The sequence below is a fragment of the Octopus bimaculoides genome, chromosome 21 (assembly GCF_046866305.1).
Source record: "Octopus bimaculoides isolate indiv1 chromosome 21, ASM4686630v1, whole genome shotgun sequence".
NCBI lineage: Eukaryota > Metazoa > Mollusca > Cephalopoda > Octopoda > Octopodidae > Octopus > Octopus bimaculoides.
Genome location: NC_142948.1, coordinates 28,535,469 through 28,547,968, shown reverse-complemented (window position 1 = coordinate 28,547,968; position 12,500 = coordinate 28,535,469). Strand labels below are relative to the sequence as shown.

Here is a 12,500-nt window from a genome sequence, read left to right as displayed (position 1 = left end):
TTTAGGTGTTTTCGCTCAATAAACACACACAACACCCGGTCTGGGAATCGAAACCGCGATCCTATGACCGCGAGTTCGCTGCCCTAACCACTGGGCCATTGCGCCTCCACCTAGCTCACAATATATAGAAGAAAAAGTGGGACACAGTCACTGGTTTTGCAACAAGCAAATTAGCTAAATATATATATAAGCAAATTAGCTAAATATATATATATATATATATATATATATATATATATATATATATATATATATATATATATATATATATATATAAAGAAAAAACGTCTTACATGATAATTTTCCCCAGCCAGCTGTGATACATGTTTTTCCATCAAATACAGTGTGTTTACTTGCCAATGGTATTGCTTTTACGCATGAAGACATCTGTATGGCTTTGCCAAGAGTCAATATTGCCACATCATTGTCTGAAGATATAAAAAGTATCGAATAAGCAGTATACCCCTATTAGCAATTCTCTTCTCCATATTAGCAATTAATTTCTATATATTGCATGTAGCTGAATTAAATGTGTTACGTTGTCGGGTTGAATTCTTTCGTAATTTAAAATGTAGAACTTTTTATGTATATTACCCAAAGACCTATTTCTAGAAGTATTAGAACTGCTTGCCAATCGGCAGAATACCGGTGCCAGGTATCATCGGATATCATACACTCTATCTATGATATTTTCTGTTGAATATAGCATTTATATGTTGTTGTACTTGGGGACGGTCATATTGCCAGTTTAGCCAATAAAAACACACGCACTGCGTACAACAACATCTGTTTCAACACATGATTTCACATCAAAAATCTTGCAAAACAAATATGTAAAATATATTATTGTGTACTTTCCTACAGATATCGTACTAACTTCTTTGCTGTATTAAGTGGTTAATGTTTTTCAATTTATCATAATTTTTTCTGGAAAAAACTGAAGGAAATTCGTGTTCCGAGGCAAATCAGTCTTAAAACTATTCTTACAGGAATTGGTTTCAAATTTTAGCTCATGGCCAACAATTTCGGGTATAGTGTTAAGTCGATTTCATTGACCCCCCATTGTTTAACTGGTACTTATTTTACCGACTCCAAGAAAATGAAAGGTAAAGTCGATCTCGGCAGAACTTGAACCCAGAACGGGAAAACGGACGAACCGCTAACGAAATGCCACTAAGTATTTTGCCTGGCGTGTTAGCGATTCTGCCTCCTCTTTTTCTACTCTAGGCACAAGGCCCGAAGTTTTGGGGGAGGGATCCAGTCGATTAGATCGACCCCAGTACGCAACTGGTACTTAATTTATCGACCCCGAAAGGATAAACGGCAAAGTCGACCTCGACGGAATTTGAACTCAGAACATAAAGACAGACGAAATACCGCTAAGTATTTCGCCCGGCGTGTAAACGTTTCTTATTTCTTTATTGCCCACAAGGGGCTAAATGTAGAAGGGACAAATAAGGACAAAGGAAGGGATTAAGTCGATTACATCGACCCCCAGTGCGTAACTGGTACTTAATTTATCGACCCCGAAAGGATGAAAGGCAAAGTCGACCTCGGCGGAATTTGAACTCAGAACGTAACGACAGACGAAATACCGCTAAGCATTTCGCCCGGCGTGCTAACGTTCCTGCCAGCTTACACACACACACGCGCGCGCGCGCGCAGATTAATGTTGTAACTGCGAAAACGTTTGCTGACATGTAAATGGTGGAGTTCATCTTATTACATGATGATTCGCGCCAGCCATCAAAATGTCGACTCAACGGCTGCTGCTTAATGCTCTGTGAGCACTGTGAAAGCTATATGATGCGATATGATAAACTGCAACGGAGACTACAACGCTTCGGGAAGCTCGCCGCCTTTATTTTTGCATATCATTAGTTTCAGAATACATTTACTTTTCCCTTATTTATTAATATTATGGGAGAATGTACGAAAAAAACAACAACAGACGAGGGCAGGTGGTGTAAACAACAAAAGGATGTATTAGTATGACGCTCGGGAATACGGAAAGTCTTTAACGTTTCGAGCTACGTTCTTCAACAGAAAGAATACGGAGACAAGGAGAAAAACACGGAGAAAAAAAATTGAATAGTGTCCAGTCAGCGGTCAATCATAGTAATGGCTAATCATAGTAATGACTGACCGGAAGTTAGAGATTTATTTTCACAGAGGAGCGAAGAAAAGGGGGAGAAAGAACGGTGATCGAAGAACGACGGGCTGTGTGTGTGGGAGATAGAATGCTGGTGATCTTGACGTATGTGTGTGTGAAAATGGGGAAGGGAGAAAGGAGTTGGTCAGTTGTAGTGTGTGCGTGGTGTGATGTGAGGGTGTATTAATATTAGTTGTTTTCGTATATACCCATATTTAGGTGATGGTTTAATCCTTCTCCTTGTTTAGGACCATCAAATGGCCCTTAGATATCTTTAGTACAGCTACTTAGTTTACAATCATTCGGACCGTTAATATTATCTTTGAATATTCTGGCATCCAGCCGTCCTGCTTTCCAATGTATTATACCCAGGAGAAACTTTGTCTCTCCTTTCTATACCGTGGTCGCATGATTCTCACTAAACGCTATGCATACTGGCCTAAACCTTTATCTGCTCCTTGAATTTCTGATTTCTCTGTAACTGTGTATTTCGCTAATGTGGCTCCTCACGATTATCGAGACAATATAGTGCTAGAAAGGCTACCATACTAAATTGAATTTAGCTAATAAAAATATTTAAGTTTAAAATATCTGTACATTTATAAAAATAGACAAATAATACATACGCAGAGCACGGCTGGTCGTGTAAAACCCTGAGTGGGCTTTGATTCTGGTGGCATATGTGTATTTGGCCTGTGCAGCTGATGTAGCTCCGTAGAATACGACAATTCTCGTCACACCTGAAAACCTGGAAAGAAACATTATATATTTATAATTTTTAAATTTATTTAATTATATCTGTTATTTAATATTTCTATGGTTACTTCAAAAACAGAGGGAGGAGAAATTAGACGCAAAACGCATTGCATCACCATTATTTCCCCACATCAACTCAGCCTTATTTATCATTGTTCCGAAACAATTCAAGAAAGGTAAGGACTTCATGGTCTTTCAAAACGTACCTGGACAATTCTCTTCCAAGGAATACCTGAGAAACTACCTGTAGTTGGATATGCTTTGGCCAACAATTCTTATTTGAGAGTGCTATGATGACACGACACCTGATCCAGCCAAAACTCAAATAATTCAACCATATAGTGTTCATTAAAGTAGCCATGGCATGGGTCAATACAGGCCGAAACATATCAAAATTTACCCTGGGAAAAAACGTAATGTTTTTATATCAGATTGTTTTTATTTTAGTATTGCCGTGTCCAGATTCATTGTCCACTAATGATTTCTCCTCTATCTGTTTTTAAGAAGCCATAGAAATAGGTTCAGGTATTCATTAAGAAAAGGGGGAATCACTGAACGCTCAATAAATCTTGAATTACCAGTTGCATGGTTTTGCTTTAAGTAGAGTCTTGGTAATTTTATCGTAACTAATAGGATATAAATGAGTATTTACAAGTGTGTTGGGGAGGTCACCGAGACAGAAATGTGACAAAAGAAACGGTAACTATGATGATGGGTGAAATAAATAAAATAAATGCACCCTTTTAAAGCCTAGCCAGGTTCATGGGCCCGGTTTCCTGGTTTCAATGGTGTATGTGTCCCCCAGCTGGACGGGACGTCAGTCCATCGCAGCGTCACTCATTTTTGCCAGCTGAGTGGACTGGAGCAACGTGAAATGAAGTGTTTTGCTCAAGAACACAACGCGTCGCCCGATCCAGGAATCGAAACCACAATCTTATGATCATTATGCTGACACCCTAACCACTAAGCCATGCGCTTCCACTGGTGATGGGTGAACGGTATCTTAAATTTGGTTATCTATATTTGTAAATTTTGGGATGACATCTGAATCTAATTGATTACTTTAAACATATGTCTTTTAATACTTTCAAATCACCTCTTCGATTTTGGCCCGATCTGTCATTCCGATTTTACTGAAAAAGAAGACAGATATTTGAATGCACAACACTTCATTAATTCCTGTACTTTTTTTTTAATTATTTGGGTTTCAATCTTCGCTGATTTAGTATGTGCACTTTGTTGAAACATGACACTGGTATATCTTCCAAGACTACAGTCACAAGATTATATTATATCATATCGATTCCATTTCCTCGCACCTACATGTTTTATTGAGGCCCTATACATGGGGACGCATAGTGGAATTTGAAATTAAGACGAAAAGGAATAAAAACAAAATAGTACTTGTTATTGAAACCCAGAACCATTCTGGATGAACTGCAAAGTATTTTCCGGTACTTTACCAAATTTTCCCTCGATTGTCCGAACAACCATAGTAACACTGTTGTTGTTGTTGGCACTCCGTCGCTTACGACGTTGAGGGTTCCAGTTGATCCGATCAACAGAACAGCCTGCTCGTGAAATTAACGTGCAAGTGGCTGAGCACTCCACAGACACGTGTACCCTTAACGTAGTTCTCAGGGATATTCAGCGTGACACAATGTGACAAGGCTGACCCTTTGAATTACAGGCACAACAGAAACAGGAAGATAGAGTGAGAGAAAGTTGTGGTGAAAGAGTACAGCAGGCTTCGCCACCATCCCCTGCCGGAGCCTCGTGGAGCTTTTAGGTGTTTTCGCTCAATAAACATTCACAACGCCCGGTCTGGAAATCGAAACCACGATCCTATGGCCGCGAGTCCGCTGCCCTAACCACTGGGCCATTGCGCCTCCACATAGTAACACTAATTTCCAAACTATGTGTATGAGGCTACAAACTGTTTGGCAGAGAACAGCCTAATGCACAATGGATTGTCTCAGACGTTTTGTCGATTCTACATCAAACTTTCACACCTAATAATATTTGCATAATTAAAATTACAACTTTACGTACACACAATGGGCAGCCGTGATCACGTGGGTTGCGTCCATGATACTACCGCCACATAAGAAAGTTTTCCCATTTTTCTGAATTTGTAATGAAACGATTGATGGGAATTCGCAGCTATTGGCTTTTTGTCCAGCAACAATGTATGAACTATTGATGAAGAGGTCTTCATCTACAATGCAAAAATAAAAAGAGAGAATGAGAGAATTAGATAAATTATGTAAGTTAATGACTTTATATATTTGAGGTTAAGATCATTATATGAACTACTATCTAATCTAAGGTAATATATTTGGAGAGGAATCTTGCTTGCTTATGTAGAATACATGAACGTAAAAGAGTCAATTATAGTAGAAATGCAGGACGATAACAAGCAACTGTATCTATGCGAAGTGTAGAAAAAAAAAATGAGTGAAAGATATTTTTTAAGGCGCATTCAGAACAGGAAGTGAAGCCTCCATGATCATCTAGGACCTCCATGACCTCCGGGCTGTCTTTACTGCATTAGTAGACAGTTTAAGATATCGAGTTGTCCTCAAACCATATTCTTGATCGCAATACTTCCAACATAGTGAACCACGCAAAATACATCCAAAGCAATTTTCAAACAGGCTGTGCTAAATTTGTTTTTGAAATCGAATTAATCAGTAATGATCTTGCTACAAATGTAATAGAAACGCCATGTAAATTAGGTACAATGTATCTCTTATTGGCTTTATGGTGATTGTGAACTTACTGTCTTTGTCATAAGTATACAGAATGCTACCCAACTATACTTTGTTGATAAGCATCCTTTAATATCGTCTACTTAAAAATAACGACGCCATTAAGGAATATAGGTAATAAATATGAGAATTTCAGCATGTGAAGCATTTTCTAAGAGTTTAGTCGACAATGTCATTGATCCCAGGTGAATTTATAATCAGAACACAATGAGACGAATCTAACTCTCACTAATTCTATTCATTAAATTTCTAATAAATGAGCGGATTGAATAAGATAAATGTTTAGAAAAATAGTAAAAATTATATACATACCTATACCATACTCGATCTAGAAAAAAAAAATAAGTAAAGAAATCAATCGCATTTGGGTTTCATAAACAATCATAACGTGACATTTTTAGAGAAGGACGCATGCTTTAACGAAGTTCTTTCAGATTTAATCGTCTGGATCAAAATCTGATAATTACTCCAGTCAAACAGTTTGAAAGGTGTTAGAAAATATTGGCGAAAAAGTCGGGTCTCTTCTGCTCTTGAACGAAGGGGATTAAAACAAATACGGGGTTTTGTCTTAAGAAATCTGAACTTAAACAAAAGACGTAATAAAATTTTAAACACACGGTGTTCTGTGCGTGTCTACCTATTTGCTATTATTTTGAATAATCCTTTCCACTATAGACAAAGGTCAGAAATTTTGTGAGAGGTGGCTAGTCGATTATATCGACCCCGGCAGCATAACAAGTATTTATTTCATCAACCACGAAAGAATAAAATGCAAAGTCGACTTCGGCGGAATTTGAACTCAGAACGAAAAGACGGACGAAATGCCGCAAAGCATTTTTTCCCATCGTGTTGATGATTGCTGCCAACTGGCTGCAATTACCACTTCGATTTAAAATAATGCTTTCTATTACTGTCCCAGGTGATGAAATTATGTGGAGAAGAGGTTAGTTTATTGCATCGACAAGACTGTTTCTTTTTTTTTTTTCTTTTATCCACTTCAAAAAGAATGAAAGGCGAAGTCGACCTCAGAGGCAATTCAACGAAGAACGTAAAAACGGACGAAATAGCGCTGAGCATTTTGTCCAGAGTACGAACGATTTTGCAAGCATGCTGCATAAACAATTGCTTCGTGTTTATAGGCATGACACTAACTTCCCGATAGATAGATAGATAGATAGATAGATAGATAGATAGATAGATAGATAGATAGATAGATAAACTGATAGACATATACATACATACATACATACATACATACATACATATTTCTTGCCAATGGTTACTGTTCTCTGAAGTTTTCTCAATAGCTTATCGCTGAAGTTTTGAATACAAATCTCCCAGTCGAAAATATTATGACTCTTCGACTAGTATTGAATCATTTATGTACTGTGTGCACAATGTACCCAGCTACACCCGCAATAATACGCACACACACACACCAACACGCGCACTTGCGCGCACGCACACACAAATGGAGAGACAGAATGAGATACTAAAACTGGATATTTTTTTCAAAGTTATATGTAGAAAACTATGCAGGTTGGGGCATATCTTTAAAATGATAGCAAGATAGAGTATAACTTACTGGTTCTTCGAGAGGCATACCATAGGCCAATGCCACTAGACAGAGTATAAACAGCATTTTTGATTATGTTGTAGTACTGGTGAAGTCCTTTGTGTCCGAACAAAATATAACTTTATATATATACATGTGTGTATATATATACACTTATAGAAAGCGGTTACTCCTTCCACGCGCCCCCGTATTACAACTCTGAGAGATAACAGCTGCTGCCTATCACAGATCAAAGAGGCGTTGAGATTTCCTCATAACAACCTAAAAAGCTTTTCAGATAAGCAATCGCTCTCGCCTACCAATTTGAATCAAAAGATTTTTGGTGGGAGATTTCATCGATGATTTTCGACAATTTGTGTCCCTCATGTTATTATTTTGATACAGCTTGTTTAATGTTTACTTTACAGCTTTAATAACGAGTGCTGAAAAAAAAGAATTGCAATTAGAGCCATTTAAGCTATCTGTGGAAAAGTGGATTGAGTACAAGACCAGCTGCAATAGAAATTAATGATGTGAAAGGCCCTGCATCTGCCAGTGAACATGTGGTGCGAAACAGGTTCAAGCTAAGTGACACCAGATTCGATGACAAACCACGGTTGACGAGACCCCCTGTTGTGCCTCATGAAGCCTTCAAATGGACTTATCTTCTCTCCTGAAATTTCAGGCACATGGCCTGAAATTTTAAGGGAGCGGGTAAGTCGATTGCAAGATTGACAAAATTGTTTTGTGACATTTCTTGCGGTTTTACGTTCCAAGTTCAAATTGATCCGGTATTGATCCAGAACTGTATCACATTCAAAGAAACAAGCTGCGGAAAGCGAGTCTGACAAACGTCAACCTCATCTGTCCACTATCATGGAAACAATGGAGATGTCGCGGCTTCAACACATTTCTGTACATCATCAGCCACGGCATGCTCATTCCACTCTCTACTCAGCAAGTGCTGACAACAAATGGCACACCTGACAAGACGTCCCTTCCACAGAAACACGGAAGAATAAAACACGTCCCTTCAACAGAAATATGGAAGAGTAAAACAAGTCCCTTCCACAGAAAGCGGAAGAGTATGTGTTTCAACCAGGTCAGACGCGAGCTAGAGCAAGACATGACGCCCAGGCGGAAATATATGACAGGGGTGAAATATACGTTTCTCATCTTAACCCGTTCTTGCAGCAATCGCTTTCTCTCAATCAAGTTATCGGGGAAATTGGCCACCCTGCTCGTCACTAGTTCTCCACGCGTCCAAAACCAGACCCCGAACAACTTTACCGGTCTTTCAGTCCAGCGTCCATCGATGTTATTAGAGGGCTTGAACCTACCGCTCCAGATGCCCAGCTGGAGGCCTGCTGACCTTTCTTGTTTGATTTTTGTTTCTGTTACTACCTGGTCGTTTCTTGCAATAAGTGTCGATCAGATATATGAATCTGGTGAGTGACACTTCGCTATGGCAGTGGCATAATCCACGTACGCCATCACGGTTCTTCCACTTTCTAGTTCACGCAGAATGCCCTCGATGTCTTTAGTTGGCAGAATAGTGGCTCTTGTGTCACTACATACGAGAGATACAACGTTGATGGACTGGGGGCATGACACTGAATTGTTGCGAGAGGTAACCATTCACCCGAATTACCGAGATAATGTTGTTGTACGCGACAGCAGGAGCCGGAAGCGGAACTGGCCGTCGTGAAGACAGACACCATGTAGTGGTGGTTAGCCCAATTCTAGAATTTTGATTGATCAAAATTGGGCATCGCCTATGCCAGGTTCTTTACCCACCCTCTCTACAATATATCACATTAGCTGGAGGTTGTCGTGGATAGATCTGTTTGGGTTGACGCAATTTTTCACATCACCAGTCGGTCCCCTAGTGACAAGCGCCAACCTGTTTACTAATATCTTGGACAAAATTTTAATTATTCGAAAAGAAGCATGAAAATGTATGGAGGGAATACAAAACCACAAGATATTGAGGATTTACATAAGCAATACACAATGACAATTTATTTATATTCATGTATCTGTCATGAAGTAGACAGCTACATGAGCGAAGACATGCACTTCACAATTGGTCACATCCAAGTCCTTAAAGATCGACCGTATCTTGTGACACAAGTCTTTCCCAAATAACATCTTCAATTCGTCTCAGAGATGTACAGATGTTGTGGGAGTTGTTGCTGTTCCTCTACTGCTGCTGCCGCCGCCTCTTCTGCCTGCTGCTGTCGCCTCCTCTGCCTGCTGCTGTTGTTGCCTTTGATAACACTGCTGTTGCTCTTCCTGATTTTGATAAAGTTGTTGTTATGGCTTGAGTTGCAATTGTACTGCCTCTAGCCTTTGTCTATCAGATCGCTGTTTCTTTGGTTACATCAACTGATGATTTTTGATTTGAGGGAAGAAGAGTTATAGCGGCAACTAAGTGTTGTAGTGAGAGGAACCATTTCTCATCTTAACATTTTACGCAGCCTAGTCGGTCTCTCTCTTGGAGACGCTATGATTATACATGAAAAAATTACTAAAAGTTGAATATTTTGTAGCAAAGAAAGATTTTTCTTAGAGCCTTAATGTAGCTCTAATCTCGTCACTCAGTAAGTTAGTTATGCATTTAAAGAAATGTCAAAATCAGTTTTAAGAAAACTGGCCGAATAAACATGCAATAAACATTCAATAGCTTTCGAAAAATCTAAGTAGCCACATCTAAGTTCTCTCAAACGTTTAGTGAAAATGATAATGAAGCAGTATTTCGCTCTACCTGGCATCTGACACACCAAACACAATTGAGAAGTCGGAAATATAAAACGGTGAGGATTGCGCAAGATTTCAAGTAATTACTTAAAAGATTTAGAATCCGAAACAATCATTACACTCATCCAAGTCAGTTCAATTCCCAGAGTCTGCGGAAAGATAACTCCAAAGTCAAATAAAGCATCAAGCGATGAAACAGCTAAACAATTTTATAGATTCTTATCATCCTTGACATTACTAGCGCATACCACAACATTTGAAGAGACAACACGGTTCCAGGCTCCGATCCCCAGCCACAAAAAAAATCATAACAGACAACATACATCACCTCTTTAAAAAAAAACAAATTTTACTAGAGAACTTTATAACTATGGTTCATATTATGAAAGTTTCTACTCCAGATTTCATGTAACCCAATTCACACAAAAAATATTCAAAACTTCCACAAGAAATAACACTAAACCCTGTTTCTTACAACTTGTGCAATTTCTTGAAAATGCGCCTGCCACCTTTACTTGAATGTTGTCATATATACAGACAAATTCAAGGCGGCGGGCTGGCAGATTCGTTAGCATGCCGAACAAAATGCTTAGCAGAATTTCGTCCGTCTTTATTTTCTGAGTCGAATTTGTGTTTCATCCTTCAGAGTGGATAAATAAGTACCAGTTGGACACTGGGGTCGATAAAATTGACTAGTCATCTTCCTCCAAATTTTAAGCCCTGTAACTGTAGCAGAGAGGATATATTTCAGACAGATTCATATCCAGATTATAGGAGCTGACAGAATCGTCAGCAAGCAAGACGAAATCCGTATCGTCGCTTCGTTTTGAGTTCAAATTCCGCCGAGGTCGACTTTGCCTTTCATCCTTTCGGGGTTGAAAAATTAACTACCAGTTGCGTTCTGGGGTTGATGCAATCGACTAGTTCCCTACCCCCAAATTCCAGGCCTTGTGCCTATAGTAGAAAGAATTATGTTCGTATCCTCCTACTTATCTCTCGATATGGCTGATAATTACTCCAAACCTACATTAAACACGTAGAATCCTACCTTCAGATCAACTGACTTAAAGTAGCGTCTAACTACATCTTATTTTGTCCCTACTTTGTCGGTAACAACAGAGAACATCACGTTTGATAATATCAGCATACCATGCATTTCATCTCAGACTTAGTACAGAAATTTCTCCTAATAAATAGAAAAATACATTAATGAAGTACTGCTGTACCAATAAGAATATTCAATCATTAATGTGTTACACAGTTGCTATTACTGCAGCCGATGTAGCTCAGCACTAACGCAGACAGTTCACACATCTATACATCAGTGCAACGAAAAAAACTGTTACGGTACAACAACTTAAGGCTGGTAACGGTTACACTGAGCAAACTTAGAGTTTTATAGTCTTTCGGTATTCGAGACATCAGTCGAGAATATAATCATGCTACTTTCCAGTTTACTTTTATGAGAAGCTTTACATCATATGTACGCTCACACACGCATGTACTTTCGAGTGATTCTGCAAAAATCACACCTAAACATATACATACATAAATATGCATCTACATATATATCTACATATGTATTGCATAAAGTATGTATACAGTAAGTGTCACATGAAATTAGTCAGCCTCGTTTTTGATATTTTCAGTGTCATTAAGCATAATGATACATTTACCATAAGTATAACTTTTATCGTAACTTTCAATTTTTTAAATAAAAATAAATGAGTTTGTACGTGTTTTCTTTTTCGTAAATGAATACCTACTTTTGCACCACCACGCCCTGTGTATATATATATATATACACATACATATATATATATATATATAGAAATTTAGAGGTAATACTTGACAATTGTAAGCACCTGTGTATTCCAGCTAGTGGTTGCGGTGAAAGAATAAATTGTAAATCCAAAAAATAACAACAAAACTACAAAGGATTCCGCGGTACACGTGTTTCAAGCTTTATATGTGTATAATATAATATGTGTATAATTTACAATGTAAAGCTATCCTCAGCCGCAAAATTATTTCTCTCCCAGGAGGTGATATAATTTCCTGGGAGAGAAATAATTTGCGGCTGAGGATAGCTTTACATTGTAAATTATACACATATTATATTATACACATATAAAGCTTGAAACACGTGTACCACGGAATCCTTTGTAGTTTTGTTGTTATTTTTTGGATTTACTATATATATATATATATATATGGGGAGGGGGAGAATTCACAAAAAAAAACAAAAGACGAGGAGAGGTGGTGTAGAAAACAAACAGATGTATTAGTATAACGCTCGGAAAGTGAAAAAGTCTTTAACGTTTTGAGCCTACGCTCTTCAACAGAAAGGAATACGGAAAGAAACAAGTAGAGAAAAAATGTGTAGTGGCTAGCGATCTATCATGGCGAATGCCGGACAGAAGGGTCACAGAGAGAGAGAGAGAGAGAGAGAGAGAGAGAGAGAGAGAGAGAGAGAGAGAGAGTGTGTGAGTGTGTGTGTGATAGA

The 12,500-nt window shown here is 38.4% G+C and overlaps 1 protein-coding gene across 1 annotated transcript in view; it reads right to left on the bottom strand.

Annotated features, from left to right (window-relative positions):
- LOC106882587 (chymotrypsin-like protease CTRL-1) overlaps positions 1-7,374 on the bottom strand; it is a 9,050-nt gene extending 1,676 nt beyond the window's left edge. Inside the window, exons 1-5 of the mRNA XM_089338986.1 lie at positions 7,265-7,374; positions 5,992-6,007; positions 4,961-5,126; positions 2,779-2,900; positions 294-428 (exon numbers count right to left, since the gene is read on the bottom strand). Of these exons, the coding sequence (XP_089195112.1) occupies positions 294-428; positions 2,779-2,900; positions 4,961-5,126; positions 5,992-6,007; positions 7,265-7,321 (496 nt within the window). The 5' untranslated portion in view covers positions 7,322-7,374. The remainder of the gene's footprint in view (positions 1-293; positions 429-2,778; positions 2,901-4,960; positions 5,127-5,991; positions 6,008-7,264) is intronic.
- Between the last annotated feature and the right edge of the window lie 5,126 nt (positions 7,375-12,500).